This window comes from Stegostoma tigrinum, chromosome 18 (assembly GCF_030684315.1).
Source record: "Stegostoma tigrinum isolate sSteTig4 chromosome 18, sSteTig4.hap1, whole genome shotgun sequence".
In the NCBI taxonomy this organism is placed as follows: domain Eukaryota; kingdom Metazoa; phylum Chordata; class Chondrichthyes; order Orectolobiformes; family Stegostomatidae; genus Stegostoma; species Stegostoma tigrinum.
This window is the reverse complement of record NC_081371.1, coordinates 18111301-18128507: the sequence shown is the minus strand read 5'-3', so window position 1 is coordinate 18128507 and position 17207 is coordinate 18111301. Positions and strand designations below refer to the sequence as shown.

The 17207-nt window shown below is 41.4% G+C and overlaps 1 protein-coding gene across 2 annotated transcripts in view; it reads left to right on the top strand.

Annotated features, from left to right (window-relative positions):
• The window catches only part of kiaa0930, a 104623-nt gene that overhangs the window by 74308 nt on the left and 13108 nt on the right, over positions 1 to 17207 (top strand). Inside the window, exons 3-8 of one of the 2 annotated variants that reach the window (XM_048549215.1) lie at positions 742 to 846; positions 5256 to 5333; positions 9879 to 9980; positions 12411 to 12551; positions 13461 to 13655; positions 16074 to 16106. In XM_048549215.1, the coding sequence (XP_048405172.1) occupies positions 742 to 846; positions 5256 to 5333; positions 9879 to 9980; positions 12411 to 12551; positions 13461 to 13655; positions 16074 to 16106 (654 nt within the window). The remainder of the gene's footprint in view (positions 1 to 741; positions 847 to 5255; positions 5334 to 9878; positions 9981 to 12410; positions 12552 to 13460; positions 13656 to 16073; positions 16107 to 17207) is intronic. The other variant, XM_048549216.1, reaches the window with a different exon arrangement.

Genomic DNA, 17207 nt, shown 5'->3' with positions numbered 1-17207 from the left:
TATAAAGCCATAATCCAGATTCTGAACTGTTGGAGCTAAGTATGCCTGGATGAAATTATTTCATGGTGAAACTATAGTTTTATTTTTGATTAAAACAGTTGAAATGAGAAGGTAAAACAGCACTTATTTCTTTTCTTTTACGTGTCTTGTTATCAGCCTGTCAATTGATGCAACTTCTTTGTAATAACTATTCATAATCTTAAAGATCTCGTCAGGTCTTCAGTTTCACAAACCGAGTGGGTAGAGGAAGACTTAACTTCAGGCTTCTGAGTAGCTAACTTTGACCATCCTTGACATATACTGGGCAGTTTCTGCACAGTCATTCCACAGTTATTACATCTCTGCTCTCGTGGAATATTTTTTTAAAAGTCTCTATTCTGCACAGCAAGGCTGATTCCCTTTTAAACATTTTACAACCTCGTACTGAGTCTCTTCCTAACATTGTTCTCCTATCATTTTCTATTTCCTATTATTGTTGAGGTGTTTTATGTGATAATATATATAGTATCTATCATACATCCATATTCCCACAGCTCCATCTTTTGCAATCACTGTCACAATTTTCTGTAAGTTCCAACAATTTTGGAAACATCAGTGAGAAACCCAGAATGCTATGTTTTTATAAAAAACTGATTCACGTAATTACCATAAATCAGTATCTTGGCTGATCTGGATGACTCCAGTTTGGGAAATATTAAGAGCGTTTTTGTTTGGTTTTGCCCTCTCCTGTTGTGTTGTCAGGTTGAAGTTGAAGTTTACCGCCGAGATTCCAAGAAGCTGCCTGGTCTTGGTGATCCAGACATTGACTGGGAGGAGAGCGTTTACCTGAATCTGGTTTTACAAAAGGTACAGTGATACTTCGTGAATGGTCACTCTCCATCTTGACGTGCCATGCCTGAGTTTTGTTTCAAACTCATGCCCACCAAGATCCTATGGGTTTCATTGGTCTGACAGGATGTTTATTCTTATCTTTACAACTCCTGCAGTTGTCAGTTGATTACATTTTCTTTTAAATGCATTTCAAAACTGATTTTCTGCTTTTAATCTCAGTTGACTAAATGCTGAATTTAATGCAGGGAAATAGACAAAATATATAACTAACTTGGTCTGTACCAAGTGGGCTGTGTTCAACATGGTTGACAATGTAGATGGGGCCACCCATGATTCTAAAACTGGTGAATTTGGTCTAGCAAGAGGAAAGTCAACCAGTGGACCCACCTAGAACTTGCATAGTGAGCAACAGCTTTAAAAGGAACTAATAGCTGTTAAGCACGTTGGGATGTCCTGGAGATGTAAGAGGGTAAGATTTAGTTTCTCCTTTCATGATCAGTGTCTGGTGACTCCTGCCAAGTGTGTGCATATGGGAACTTACATTTGAGACTTGCTTGACCTAATCCATCTAGTTGAACAGCTCAATAATGCTTCATTTTATCGTCTTGTACTAGAAGCTGTTTTGTTTACTAACATGATAAAGGAGGAGGTAGATCTTTAGCATGAAATAGTACCTTCCTATGGTACTGAAAGTGACTATAGAACCAAGTTAACTACAATGTAAATGTGGTCATTGCACCCAAATTTTTTCTTGCTACTTTGAGTTTCTTGTATTATGAATTTCCCAAACCTTTAGCAGTTTTTATATCACACTAATTGCATCTCAACTAGAGCACCCTCTAGTGACTGTTCAGTTTTCAATTACGAATCTGATTCACGGGCTATAAGCCACAGGAGGAGGGGGAATTTGCTGACTGAAAACCTGAGCAAACAGGATATGCAACAGTCCATGTCTGTAAACACACAGGTGGAAAGGTTGTGAAATGAGTAGTGCATTATCTGTCAAATCAGAATAAGTGAGTTCAATGCTAAGTTCAGGTTGAGAAAGAAGTTAGTGGAAGAGAAACATTGTTTCAACTTCATACAATTTTGGAAGAAAGTTGTAATTTTAAATCTCCAATAACAGCTAAAATCTGAATGAGGCTCAACACTGGTGTTAATTTCAGTGCTAAAGAAGTGATTTGACAATAGTTAACACATCACATCAAAACGATATTTGGATTGAAAAGGCAATACAACATTCTGTGGTGAGTTTAATCTGTGTTCACAAGCAGCAATTTCAGTGCAACGCAGTCAGAGATGCCATTCTTGTCAAACTAACAGCAAAGCAGTGCAACTCGACGATGATTTTTGAATCCACATGTTCAACAGCCAGCACGGTGGCTCAATGTTTAGCACTGCTGCCTCAGCAGCAGGGACTGGGGTTTGATTCCACCCTTGGGCAATTGTCTGTTTGGAGTCACGTTCTTCCCACATCTGCATGGGTTTCCTCCGGGTGCTCCGGTTTTCTCCCACAGTCCAAAGATATGCAGGCTAGGTGGGTTGGCCATGCTAAATTTCCCATAGTGTTCAGGGATGTATAGATTGGGTGGATTGTAGGGGGATGGGTCTGGATGGGATGCTCTGAGGGTCGGTGTGGACTGGATGGGCTGAAGAGCCTGTTCCCAGACTGTTGGGATTCTATGATTCCATGAACTGTGCATCAGCTGTCACCTAAGTTGCCACATTGTATATGTATAGTTGCTAACAGTATTTACCTTTCTTATTTTAACAATAAGTTGTAGGCTGTTTTTCAGCGAAGAAAGTTTCCAAACAGGCTTAGGTAACTTTTGAATGACCTTTCCAGTTAATCCTGTAGCTCTTTCCCACAGGCCTGTAAATGCTTCCTAGTTAAATATATCCAATTTCCTTTCAAAAGCTATAATCAAATCTGCTAGCACCCTTTCAGACAGGGCATTATGGATTATAATAATGCATTGCCTTTTTTTTTGAACCAGTTCTTATTACCATATTCTGGCTTTCTGTTAATTGTCATAGTCTGGCAGTTGACCGTCCTACCAGTGAAATAGCCTTCTTCATTTATATCTCAAAATCCTTCACGATTTGAAAACTTGAATTAAATCTCTCCTTAACCTTCTCTGCTTTAAGCAGAGCGGTCCCAATTTCTCCCAGATTTTCTTGGGATGAGGGGTTTGTCTCTACTTTTATATCACTACGCTTGATTAATATTTTTTAAAATGTATTTTAATCAAGATTTTGTTCTCTTTTTAATCCCACAGGGGTTCACAGGAACTTGTGGTTTGTGTGGTGATGGGTATCTCCTCTATTATAATCATCTAGAGATTGTATATTAGTTAGAAAGCCTGAAAAGTGGTGAATGAATCCTGTTCATAATAAGCCAGCACTATATTTTTCATAGGAGGGTTTATTCTAATTAGAGTTCAGGTACGCAACAGCGATGGAGAACTTTGGCTTACATCGTATGGCTTAACAGGTATAAGGCTTGATCACCAGTTCACTGGTTTTTTAATTCAACCAGTGAGAAATGGTGAAATTGGATTTGTGTAACCTGTCAATTTGTACAAGTACAAAGCTCCCATTTCTCTCTATTACAGAATGTGTAGTGATGTGTGCAGGCCATTTCTGCAGTCTGGCCTATGTGTGAGTCTTTATACTACTTGGGATGACTTGACGGTGTTACCACATTTCTGTCTCTAACAACGCTTCTGAAGCTTGACACCATCCAGGATGATAGAGTATCCCACCCGCAATCAGCATCTTCTAAGCCTGTAACCTCTACCTTCCTATGAAAAAAACCAGGAACCATGCAGTGAATAAGCCACTTCCTGACTTTCCAAAGCCTGTCAACCACTTCCAAGGCACTTGCCTGCATGAGTGCTCCAACAACACTGAAGAAGTCTGACGCCATCCAGCAGCCCACTTGACTGGCACCACATCCACTCCCTTCACCACCAATACTCAGAAACAGCAGTGCATCCTATCTACAATATGCACTGCAGAAATACATCAAGGGTCCTTAGACAGCAACTTCCAAACCCATCTAGAAGGACACGGGTAACAGATACATGGGAATACCAACCCCTGCAAATCCTGCTCTAAGTCATTCACCATCCCGACTTGGAAGTATATCACCATTTCTCCCCTGTTGCTTGGTCAAAATTCCCTCCTTGACGTGCTGTCAATCTACTGACAGCATATTGACTGCTCACCACCTTCGCCTCCGTGGCAACTAAGGACGGACCCAACTAGCATCTCCCATATCCCAGGAATGAATGAATTGAATGAGGAAAACAAACCCACTACCTGCATGTCCCTCCAAGCTGTACACTGCCCTGCCTTGGAACTACATCACTGCTCATTCACTAGCGCTGTTTCCAATCTTGGAATTGCCTCCCTGCTTACACTGTGTGTTCACGCCTACACCTCAAGGGCTGACGCAGTTCTAGAAGGCAGCTCCCTTCTCAAGAACACTTGCAGATGGGAAATAACTACGGGCCTAGCCAGGAGATGCCCACATCCTATGGATGTATAAGCTGATACAGGAGTCGGGGAGGGGGGTGGGAGATATAGTTTTTCAGCCCCACACCCAGAACTATCAAAATTGCAGCTTATTAAAATTAAAACATTAACTGGGAGGAAAATACTTACTGAACTTCATTTTTAAAAAAAAAAATCTGGTAAATTGGTTTATTTTACTTCGGTAATTTCTGTTTGCAGACATTTTGATTTTTCTGTAACGTTTTGGTTAATTTTGAAGTTATTCCCCCTTTTTCAATGATAACTTGACTTTGGTGAGAGTTACAAATATGACTTTTGAATATATTAAACCCTGTCTCTGATCCTATAGGAGGACAAATTCTCACAAGCTATTTCTTCTCTGGTACTATTACCAACTGTTTGATTTCAGTGTACATTGTGGATTCAGGAACTGCTGTTGAATCTCCAACAATACTTGTCATAAGTCAATCTCTGTCCATCTCCTACCAGTCAGAACATCAGTAAATAGATTCATCCTTACAATTTATTTTGGTCAGTGCAGAGAACAGTAGGTACTTGGATGATTCTGGTAAGATTAGTACTGCTGCGGTACTGTTACCAAACCAAAAGGTTTAAACCTTTGGTCTGTACTAAATTAGTTGTTAGTCAGGTCACCAATGGGGTATTACCAATGATGCTCATTCTACTACAGAGTGGGGAAAATTATTAGCCATCCCATGCCCCGCTAATATCCAGCATCAATTGCTAAGAAATACACAGATGTGGATATCTGGTGAAAGCAAGATGGGGTCTTGAGTACGATGCATCACAATGTTGAACGGCTTTTCAGTGCTATTTTGATTCATATGCAAATATTAACAAGAAGCTGCAAAATTGTAGTAAAACCTGTGCTTTTCTATCTGTAGCTGGAATATGTAGTAACATGTGCAGTGTGCACACGGTCAGATGGAGGAGACATTCACATTCATAAGAAAAAATCGCAGGTGAGTGACCAACTCCATTTTTCATGGCAAGCTATGGGGATATGGCAACTTAAGTGGTCTTAAGTTTCTTGTTAAAAGTTTTGTTGAAAAGACATATATCCGCGTTCAAACTGCCTATAAATAGGTACAAACCCTAAGGCTTAGATTTCAAGTTCAGCAGCAGAGTTATGGTATTTGCCACTGATCTCAGAAGACTGTTCGCAGAAATCTAGCAAGTTTTTTCCTGATATCGGTTTAGTTCTGGTACAAGCTACAACTTATCTCTGGCAGTCAGCAGCCCTGCTCTCATCGGGTACGTTAAACAGAATATTGGAGCATTCTAACAGACCCTGAGTTTATGTTCCCGTCTTGAATCCTGCCATGGCAGGTGATGAAATTTGTATTTTTAAGAAATCTGGTATTAAAACATTGCCCTAATGCCAACTGTATAACCACCGTTGATAGTTTCTAAAAAAAACCTCATCTGGTTCACTAATAGCCTTTTTAGGGAAGCAACTTGGCCATCTTTACCTGGTCTGGCCCACGGGTGACTTCACACCATCAGCAGTGTGGTTGATTCGTGACTAACCTTAGAAATGGCCCAGCAATGCTCTCTATTGTAATAGATTTCTACGAAGCCTAAAGAAAACCATGAATTGGACCATCTGGCAACAACAAAGGCAAATGTAGCCATTTTTTCATCACCCTTACCAATTACCGGGGCCTTGTGCCAGAATTGAGTGAGCAATCCCTTAGACTGGCCAAGCGCCAATATTCCTGACACTGCCGCCACCAAAGGCAGCAGCAGTGGTTTATGGTCAACAGCAAATTAAGTCCTGAACACTGACCAGGTGCCATAAGACTTCAAATGTGGGTAAGGGAACCTGTGGTCATGACCTACTGCTTCCTCTCGGCTGATGAACCTGTGCTCCTCCATGTTGAACGCTAATTGGAAGAAGCACTGGGTGGGGCATGAGTGCAGATATATTCTGGGTGGAGGACCTGATTGTCAAATGTGGCTCAATAACACCATTACTGACCAAACTGACTGAGACCTAAAGGACACAGCTGCTGGAGCGGTTTCCCCACAAGTGGTGAGGGAACCAACCAGAGGGGGAAAGACCCACTTGACCTTGTCTTTGCCAGTCTACTTGTTGCACATCCGCGACACTATTGGTACTGACTACCACAGAGTCCTTTTTTGTTGTTTTGGAGATGAATTCCCACATTCACTTTAAGGATATTCTCCTTGTGCGCCAAATGGGACAGACTTCAAACTGACCTAGCAACTCAACTGGAAATCTGAGGTGTTGTATGCCATCAGCAGCAGAATTGCATTTGATCACAAATGTAACACCTTGCCCAGCATGTCCTACACTCTACTGTTCCATCAGGCTGGACAATTAATTCTGTACAATGAAGAGTGCATAACAGCATGTCAGGAGCAGCCCCAGGTATACCTAAAGGTGGTGTTAAATCAGCTGAAGCTACAGTACAGGACTAAAGTCCTACACAGCATTAGCAGCAAGCAAAAAGATCTCAACCAACAGATCAGACCTAAGTTCTGCAGTCCTGCTACATCCGCTTAGGAATGGTGAAGAACAATGAAACGATTCACAGGAGGAGGTTCTGCAAATATCCCCACGCTCATGGACAGGGGAGCCCAGCGCATCAGTGTAAAAGACAAGACAAACATTTGTAACAATCGTCAGTAGAGTACCGAGTAGATGATCCATAATCAGACTTCTCTAGATGTCCCAGCATCTCAGATGCCAGTTTTCTGATTCACTTCACATGGTATCAAAGATTTAATGACAGTGTTGGATACTGCAAAGATTGAGCCCTGACAAATAAGGATCATGGGGATCTCTCCATCTCCTGATTGGAGTCATACCTGGCACAGAGAAAAATGGTTGTGGTGTGGAGGTCAGTTATCCAGTACCAGGGCATCTCTGTGGGAGTTCCTCAGAGTAATGTCTTAGGCCCAACAATCTTCAGCTGCTTTATCAATGACCTACTTTCTGGAAGTGGGCACTGTTGCTGATTGCGCAGCCATGTTCCACACCATTTGCGACTCCTCAGATAGATATGCAGTCCATGTTCAAATGCAGCAAAACCTGAGTAATATTCAGGCTTGGGCTGAAAAGTGGCAATTAACATTGCCTGGCACTTGTGTGATGTGAATGACTACCTCCAGGAAGGGAGAATCTGACCATTACCCCCTTGATGTTCAATGACATTACCATCGTTGCAGTTCCCCACCCCCAGAATCTTATGGGTGACCTCTGACCAGAGACTGAACTGGACTAGCCATGTAAATTGTGTGGTTACAAGAACTCAAGAATGTAGGAATCTTGTAACTCATCTCCTGACTCCCCAGAGCCTGTCCACCATCTACAAGGTGCAAGTCAGGAATCCGATGGAATACGCTCCACGTGCCTGGTAGAGTGCAGCTCCAATAATACTTAAACAGCTTGATCTCCTAGGTCAAAGAGCCCGTTTGATTGTCACCATCTACCACTGTCACCCTTCACAGTCACAGCAGTATGTGCCGTCTACAAGATGCATTGGTAGTAATTCACCAAGGCTGTACTGACAGTACCTACAAACTTGTGATCCCAAGCATCTAGAAGGACAAGGACAGTGGATTCATGAGAACGCCACCACTTGCCATTCCTCTCCAAATTATACACCATTATGACTTTCAAGTGTGTTTCTTCACTGTCACTGCATCAAAATGCTGCAGCTCCCTTCCTTCTTAATAGCACTAGGCCCCTAGTGTACCTAGTCCCCAGAAATACCACAACTCAGGTAGGCAGCTCACTGCCATCTTAATTGCAATTATGATGGGCAGTAAATGGAGGTTTTGCAAGCAAGGACAATGTCGCATGAGCAAATAAAGGAAACATGTATTTATATCATGATATCAATGTCCAGAACATTATTCACCAAGGTTGGCCTTAATCAGAAGTAAAACTTGAGATGGATTATTTTTTGCTTCAACCAGTTTTAATTTAAAACTGAGCTAGTGTTCCCCAATCACCTCTATAAGAATCAGCTCTCTATCAATAATTAACATGTCTAAGGGGAACTAGTTCATTAAAGTGAACGCCAGAGTATATTGTTACTTTTGCTTGTACTCACGCATATATTTTCTTGAATTTGGCCTTGTTTTAGTCCATAATAAATGCTTTCCAGGCAAGTTTAAATCTATTATTTCCTTACCCAACTTCCTCACTACTAATCAATTAATCAATCCTGCCAGTGCACTGGGAAACGAAATCCATATTTGCTGCTGTAGGCTGAATGGGCAAGTTGGCAATGATGGGAACTGCAGATGCAGGAGAATCCAGGATAACAGTGTGGAGCTGGATGAACACAGCAGGCCAAGCAGCATCTCAGGAGCACAAAAGCTGACGTTTCGGCCCTAGACCCTTCTTCAGAGAGGGGGATGGGGAGAGGGTTCTGGAATAAATAGGGAGAGAGGGGGGAGGCAGATCGAAGGTGGGGAGAGGAGACAGACAAGTTCAAGGGGCGGGCATGGAGCCTGTAGACGAGACTATAGGTGAGGAGGTAGGGAGGGGATAGGTCAGTCCAGGGAGGACGGACAGGTCAAGGGGGCGGGATGAGGTTAGTAGGTAGGAAATGGAGGTGCAGCTTGAGGTTGGACGGGATAGGTGAGAGGAAGAACAGGTTAGGGAGGCGAGGACGGTCCGGGCTGGTTTTGGGATGAAGTGGGGGGGAGGAGAGATATCTCTGATATATTTTCCTGCTTTTTGTATTCCTCCTTTCTTGAATGAAGCAGTGACAATTTGGTTAGTAGTTTGTTCAAGGGCCTCGCAAAGTATTTTCTTTAGTTAATATCCCTGTCTGGTGAATGGGGACATTTTCTGAAAAGAAATTATTAGAACAAAAAGCTTACTAGTTCCCAAGCCCTGATAGATGACACCCTGGGTCTGCTCAGTTGGAGGAAACATTAGGTTAAACTTTTCAAAATTCCTCTGATTCTGGAGGTTGCATCAGATTCAAAAATAGTGAACCCCTCCCTACCTCCCCACCTATAGTCTCGTCTACAGGCTCCATCCCCGCCCCTTGAACTTGTCTGTCTCCTCTCCACTTATCATCTCCTCTATCCACCTTCGATCTGCCTCCCCCTCTCTCCCTATTTATTTCAGAACTCTCTCCCCATCCCCTTTTTCTGAGGAAGGGTCTAGGCCTGAAACGTCAGCTTTTGTGCTCCTGAGATGCTGCTTGGCCTGCTGTGTTCATCCAGCTTCACACTTTGTTATCTTGGGTTTTCAATGGGTTAGTTGCTACCTGTGGCTTCAGCCTACTTGCTAATGGTGAACAGTGTCAACACTAGGTTTTGCTGAATACTGATTACCTTTTAAGGTACTACAGTGAATATCAGCAATAGTTCAGTTTCTGAAAAGAAGTGCAGGTTTTATTTTCTGAATTGTCGTGCAAAGTTCTTAGCCATGGTAATATTTAAGTTATATTGGGGTGCTGTGCTTTTACCTGTTGAAATCAAAATCATTTTCCTGTTGCTTTTGCTTTTTGAAACAGCAAGTATTTGCTTCCCCAAGTAAGCATCCAATGGATAGTAAAGGAGAGGAATCCAAAATCAGTTATCCAAACATCTTCTTCATGATTGACAGTTTTGAAGAGGTAATTTTTTTATCTATAATTCTCTGGAAGGCCTTCAGAGGAAATCCGCACATTTAGATGGTGTTCAGGACATTGTTACCATGTCCAGCAATTGCATTTTTATCAGCTATGAGGTTTTACCTTTGATCTCGTGATCCAAATGGTCAAATTCTTGAAACTGTAGTTGCTTGTAAAAATTTAGGCTCCTTCCTCAATAACTCTGCTTTTCACCTTCAGCAAAACGTGTTAATGTTTGAAGTGTACTGGCTTATGTTACACACACGCATATCATGAAATCAATGGTCAGGTATTTGTGTCAGGGAACTGGTGTCAATAAACAAAAACATTAATAAAATGCCTTTGTTTGGAATAGTCAATACAAAAAGTTCCAAAGTTTACCTATTGAAACTTGAAGAAATCTGAATCACACCATTTACCCTTCACCCTGTGATGTAAAATTGCATGTGATTAAGCAGTGCCTTAATGTTTAGAATTTTCACAATTACAAAAACAAAGTCCTGAAGTTGCTGGAAATTTGAAATAATGGACAGAAAATGCTGTAAATGCCCAGGACGTCTGGCAGCATCTGTGGAGAGTAACCGAATTAGTTACTCATTCGTCAGAGCTCCTAATGCAATGACATGACGGGAACTGTTTGTCTCCCAACAGGTTTGGCAGCTTCTGTCAAGTATTTCCAGCATTTTCTGTTTTCATTTGAATATTCTTGTTTTCAAATTCCTGCTGGTGTGTGTAATGTCCTCCACTCTCAAAGCCCTCTGCTGCTCTCCAATTCCAGCCTCTTGCAGCTTTTAGTTTTAATGGTTGCACTCATTGGTTGTGCTGTCAGCTGCTAAGGCCTCTTAAGCCCCGTGATTTCCTCCTTCAACCTCTGCGCCTTTCTTTTCACCTTTTTAAGATCCTATTTAAAATCTGCCTCCTTGACAAGACTATTGGTCCTCACTGTAACACTGCCTGATGTGGCTTGATGTCAACTTTTGTTTCATAATGTCCCTTGGTGTTAAAATGACAGCATATACAAGTTGGCGCTCTTAGTGGAAATGAGAATAGAGAGAGGAACTGAGAAAAAGGTGGTGTAATGCGCTTGTGTGAATCATTGGTGCAGAGAGTGGGGAGCGAGTGTGACATGAGGGAGTGTTAAGAGAAATAAACACCATGACTGGAACCAAATCAGTAAAGAACTGTACGGTGGAATTGATTGGTTAGAGATCGGCATCTCTTGAGGTCACATAGCCATTCATTAGTTTTGGAAGAATCCCTTAATCAACAGCTTGGAAGGTTGAGGCTTGATAAATCTTTTCAGGCTCTCTCCCTGTTACAAAACGAAATCAATAACTTTCTTTATTTAAGGAAAGTAAATAAATAAATAAATAAATAAGTTTTCCTTGGTTTTAATCTAATTTCCTCTAGGTGAACACAGTGTTTTGCTTGACTTTATTTCAGTCCTGTTTTCCCAAGTATCAACCAGGAAGGAACACTCTGAAACATGTCTTTCTGTGCTGATTTTCTACCCCCACCCTGAAGTGCTGTGTTGAGCAGCCAAGCTAATTAGTCGCACAGTTTCACAAGCCTTGGTACTGCCAATTGCATGGCATTAGTTGATCAGCTCAGTTGACCTAGAAAGAACACCTTTGCTTGTTCCAGCTCTAATGGGAACACCAAAAATTGCACTATGTAGTAGAATTAATTATCACTGTAGATACTAAATAAAAACTGAAAGAACTGCAGATGCTGTAAAAAAACAAAAACAGTAATTGCTGGTAAAGCTCAGCAGGTCTGGCAGCATCTGTGGAGGGAAATCGGTCAACATCTCGGGTCCAGTGACCCTTCTTTAGAACTCAACCAAAACTCATTTAACGTTTTGGTTGAGTTCTAAAGAAGGGTCACTGACCGGAGATGTGGACCGATTTCCCTCCACAGATGCTGCCAGACCTGCTGAGCTTTACCAGCAATTTGTTTTTGTTTATAACAGGAGATTGTTTTGTTCAGAGTAGGAGCTGATGGTTGTGATTTTAGGAGAAGGGAGGTGATCTCCGCTCACTTGATCCATTTTCTCAGTTCAAAAAGATGTATCCATGCTGAACTTTTTACCTTAAATTGTGTATGCATTCCAACAGTTTATTTTTGTTGCATGTTTCCTGACCCTATTGAAACTTTGTTATATAGTTGTGGCTGAAAAGTTTGACTTCAGACTGTTATGCCATAAGCTGTGGCTTATTTTGTTGTGCACAACATTGAACAATCAAGATGGGTCTTTTGCATTCTTAGTGGATGACAGATTTAGACCATATTGTCTAATCAATAATGTTGAGATCTTGATTGTTCTAGATCCAAGTTGTCATTTGTAATCTGTTGTCATACGTATCTGAACCAGTGATTCTGCCTGTATGGTGGTTGCTGTGTAACCTTACTCATTTCTGTGTGCAATCACAGGTATTCAGTGACATGTCTGTGGGAGAGGGAGAAATGGTTTGTGTTGAGCTAGTCGCCAGTGATAAAAACAACACATTTCAAGGAGTAATATTCCAGGGATCCATAAGATATGAGGCACTAAAAAAGGTCTACGATAACCGGGTAAGTGAGCTGCTCTTCTCCAATACGCAAACCTCGAATGGTCTTTGTAGTGTTGTGGCTGGAATTTCACTAAAATTATGTTGGGCCCTGCTGACAGCACACGTGGAGCATCGTGTACAATTTAGGCTGTCTAATTATAAATCTCCAGATCTACGTGCCCGAGAGGGATGACAAAGTTTCAAAAGTCCAATCCCTGGTTTGAAAAGGTGTTAAGATACTGAATAGACTAGGCTAGCATTGCTTGGAGTTTAGAAAACTGAGAGGCAATCTAATTGAAGATAAAATGCTTAAGGGATTTGAAAGACTACTTCTGTTGGCTGGACATTCTAGAACTTAGGGGTTACATTCTCGCAATAGGAGTTGGCTGTTTTTGACTGAGGTAGGCAATGTTTCTTCATTCAAAGGGTTTGGGAATCTCTGGGAATTCAAATTCTTGAGGGTTGTAGCTATTCAGTTGTTGAGTATGCTCAAGATAGAGATTGATAGTTTTGTTCGTTCATTGAGAACTTTGTCTGAGGATGTGTGTCCTTCATTCTGTGTGTTTTGATGCTTCATTCTGGGCTGTTCCAGCCCTCTACCCTAAAACTGTAACCTCACATGGCTAACCCACCTAGTCAGCAAGTCTTTGGATGGTAGGAGGAAACCAAGCACTTGGCAGAAACCCACACAAAGCAGGAATCGAACCTGAGCCCTTGGCGCTGTGTGGCAGCAGTGCTAGCCATTGTGCCACCATGCTGACCCTTGATGCCCTGATGGAAAATGGGAATAGAGCAACAGCTGAGGTAACAGACTGATGGAGTAGTGCATGGACACATTTGGACTTGCACCAGAAAAGAGAACTGGAGAGCTAGCAACTCTGATAGGGACTTGAAGAACACTGAACTAATCAGTGTGCTTTATTTCTTTCAGGTAAGCGTTGCTGCTAAGATGGCCCAGAAGATGTCTTTTGGCTTCTATAAATATAACAATATGGAATTTGTCCGAATGAAAGGCCCACAGGGGAAGGGGCACGCTGAGATGGCAGTGAGTCGTGTTGCAACGGGAGACACGTCACCCTACGGCACAGAGGAGGGTTCTGATCCGGATTCCCCTTTGCATGAACAAGTAAGAATGGAAACGGTCGAGGGTTAACTATTGTGAATGAAATGTTCCCCTCAGTTCTGGCATAATTTTTATGTGTATGCAATCCACAGCTATTGGCTTTATTATTTATGTTGACGTTACTGTGGTTCTGCCAACTGATTAGAAATTTCATGACCAACAGTGCTGCTAGCTGTGTCACAGCCACTTAGGTTAGTGGGAAAGAAAGACTTGACCTACAGTATGATATTGAACAGGCAGAAAAGTGACAATTGGAATTCAAACCTCAGAAGTGTGAAGTAATACACTTGGGAAGGCCAATAAGATGAAGGAATACATAATGATGGAATCTGAGAAGTATAGAGGACCTATAGAACCTTGAAGGACCTATTTCAGATCCATAAAGGTATCAGGACAAGGAGATGAGATGATTAAGAAGGTATGCAGGTCATTTACATTTTTCTTTAACCTCAATGAATAAAGTAGACAGTAGGGAAATTTTATGCTGGAACTGTAGAAAACACTGGTTAGGCTGAGTATTTCATTGGGACCTGGCTTCCTCATTACAGGAAGGATGTGATCGCACTGGAGGAGGTACAGAGAACCAATGCTAACATGAATGTTGTGAGGGAGGATTTTATCTTTGACAAAATGTTTTATAGGCTGGGTTTACTCTCTTTAAAAGTAGGATGGCCAACAGGAGATTTAGTGGAGGTGTATAAAATTAAGGAGCCTAGAGAGGTCTCTCATATTCCATCTAATTCCATTCGTAGACGGATCAATAACCAAGCGGCAGAGGGTTACAGAGAAATCGAGGAGTAACTCTTTTTTTCATCTAGAGATGATTTGAGACTCGCCGTCCAAAAGGATGGCACAGGCAGAAACCCTCATCAAACCTTTCTTTGTAAAAATAAAAGCTTGAATGTGATTTGTACAGGACTGACATTTGAGAAGTGGGATTAAGCTGGATAGACATGATGGGCCAAATAGTGGCCTCATAAGACGTAAACGTTATGTTTCCATTCCTTTTTATGGAGTTAGTGTTTACCTTCTGACACTAGTTTAAAACTGCTGCCCATCCTAGACACTGTCTCACCTAATTGTCATTGAAACCAATAATATTAAAGTCTGTGCGTAGAAGGATGGCAGTAGATGGCAAGTTGGAAGATCCAGCCTAATGTGCATGTTATCATAGTGCCACCATGTGGCACAATATGACATGCATATGAATTGGCAGAAGTGGGCCATTCAGAGCAGAAAATCAGTTGATCTGATTATTCCAGATTCCTGCCTACCGTGATCACCTTTCACTCCCTTGATGATCAAGAATTCATCTACCTCTGCCTTTTTCAAAATATTCAAATTCTGCTTTCACTGCCTTTAGAGAAAAAGTTTGAAATGCTCACGACCCTCAGAGAGAATTGCTTTCAGCCTCTGACTTAGCTGAGCAATGCCTTATTTTAAACCTTATTCTAGAGTCTCCCACAAAAAGAAACCTGCTTTTCATATTTACCCTGTCAGGATCCCTCAGGGGTTTGCACTTGGGTACCTGGTTGCGCCTTTCTATTAGGCTAATACTGAATGAGATAGAGTTCCTGAAAGGAAGCAGCAATCCTGAAAGAAAAAATCATCCCCATTGTATATTTTGGCACTTTCAGCTGATTTATCAAAACTTGAAGGTTTGTTAATTGCAATTCTATGCACCGCCATTCGGATGGGGTAGCCATACTTGTTACTTCATCTAGTTACACCCATTCTTGGCACGTCTGGACATTCGCTGTTCCATTTAAAAGCTACACGAATGTTTATGCTTCAGTTTCTAATTTTGCAAGTATAAATTGGTGACATTGAAATGTCTAAAGTATAGCTGTAACTCTCTTAGAGTATTACCGTTTCCAGGGATGCTGCTAATGACCTTATGACCAGGCAATGGAAAAGGAGAAAATCAATAGGAATTCCTGCTGCTGATTGTCAGCTAGAAATCCCTGCTGGAAAGGGCACGTGTGTCGATCCTGGTTGAAAGCAGGATTAGTTCAGCTGTAAAGTTTCCTAACTCCCCAAAGTGTCATGGAATGCTGTAAAGAGTCACAAACCCTGAATGACCATTAGTAGATGAGGTAGAAAGATGGGGCTTGCTGGTGACATTAATTTTAACCTGTGGAAGAGGAAGCGTGAAATATGGAGAGGAGGATGTACCCTTTCAAAATACAAATTATTAGTGAAGATATGGGAATGTTTCCCCAGGACCCCAGATCATCATCATCTCCTCCTCCTCCTCCTCCTCCTCCTCCTCCTCCTCCTCCTCAGTTATCTCATTGGAATATGTCTTCTTAAAAATAAATGCCTATGCTTTGCCAAAGAGCCTCTTGGTAGTCATTCTGAGCATGTTCTACCGTATTGTGACAACATCCAACTTGTAACTTTGCAATTTCTTACCACCAGGGGGATGCTTCTCCTTCCTGCAGTGCATTTTGGGTAGGTTAACATCTCCCACCCCAACCCCACCACTAGTCTGTGCTGTGTTGTGTGCCTTGCTTTTGGATAATAAATAGTGGTTTGGCTCCTAAACATTGCTTGATAATTATTTCACCTCTTTTTTTTTCTAATCAGGAAAAGAAATTGACCTTGTAACTGGAATGTTGCATGCGTAGATGAGTAGGATTGATGTGTGACTGTTATTTTAACATCTTGTGTACAGCTCCTGCTAATGTAAAAGCTACCAGGTGATACTAGTACCCTGCTGCTGGTAATAGCTGACCCAAGGTGTGCAGGCCAGAGATGTCAATCTGTTTTGTTTTGTGTATAGTTGCATGCTGCATGGCACCTGCCACCCAACATGGTGACTGTCCATATGCTGGTGCTGATTTTTTTTTTTACTTCCCTGTCTTTCTTCCCATTTGGAGCATTATTCAATGTATTGTGATGCTGACAGAACAACATAAAACCAGCAAATGTGATTAATTTACTTCTGAAACACAAACCAGCCGTTTCAGTGAATGCAAAAGGCTTTCATTTTTATTTTGAAATAAATAGTTCTTACCATCGGGCATGTAATGTTATGCAAAATACTTGTCTTTTGAACACGTTGCATTTGAATTGGGGAAAAAAATTACTTCTATCCATGTTTAATATTTTGTCGTGATCAGTAACTAAATCACTGACATAACTGGCACCTCAGGAATATCGAAACAAAATCTGTCTTAATTTGAGCATGAAATACTAACAGCTAAGACTGAGCTAATCCATGAAATCAGATGAATATGATGAAGGTGCAAAACTCAGTCCTTCAGTTATTTAGGTGCCTTACTCCGAATAGGGGATAATTCATCTGGCTATGATCATTATTTGTGTAATTGCATAAATGTTTTATGTCGGCATAAAATAATTAAATTGACTTTTTAATGTTCCCTACTACTGAATGGTAGTGAGTTTTTGCTGGGGCTCCTTTTACATGCTAGATTGAGGGTTGCTCAAATGTATTTCATGTGGAACACTTCCAAGGTGAGAGAGCAGCGAAAGCAGATTTGTACCCTACCTGGCGTGGTCTGGATCTGAACCCATTTTATTTGAATTATT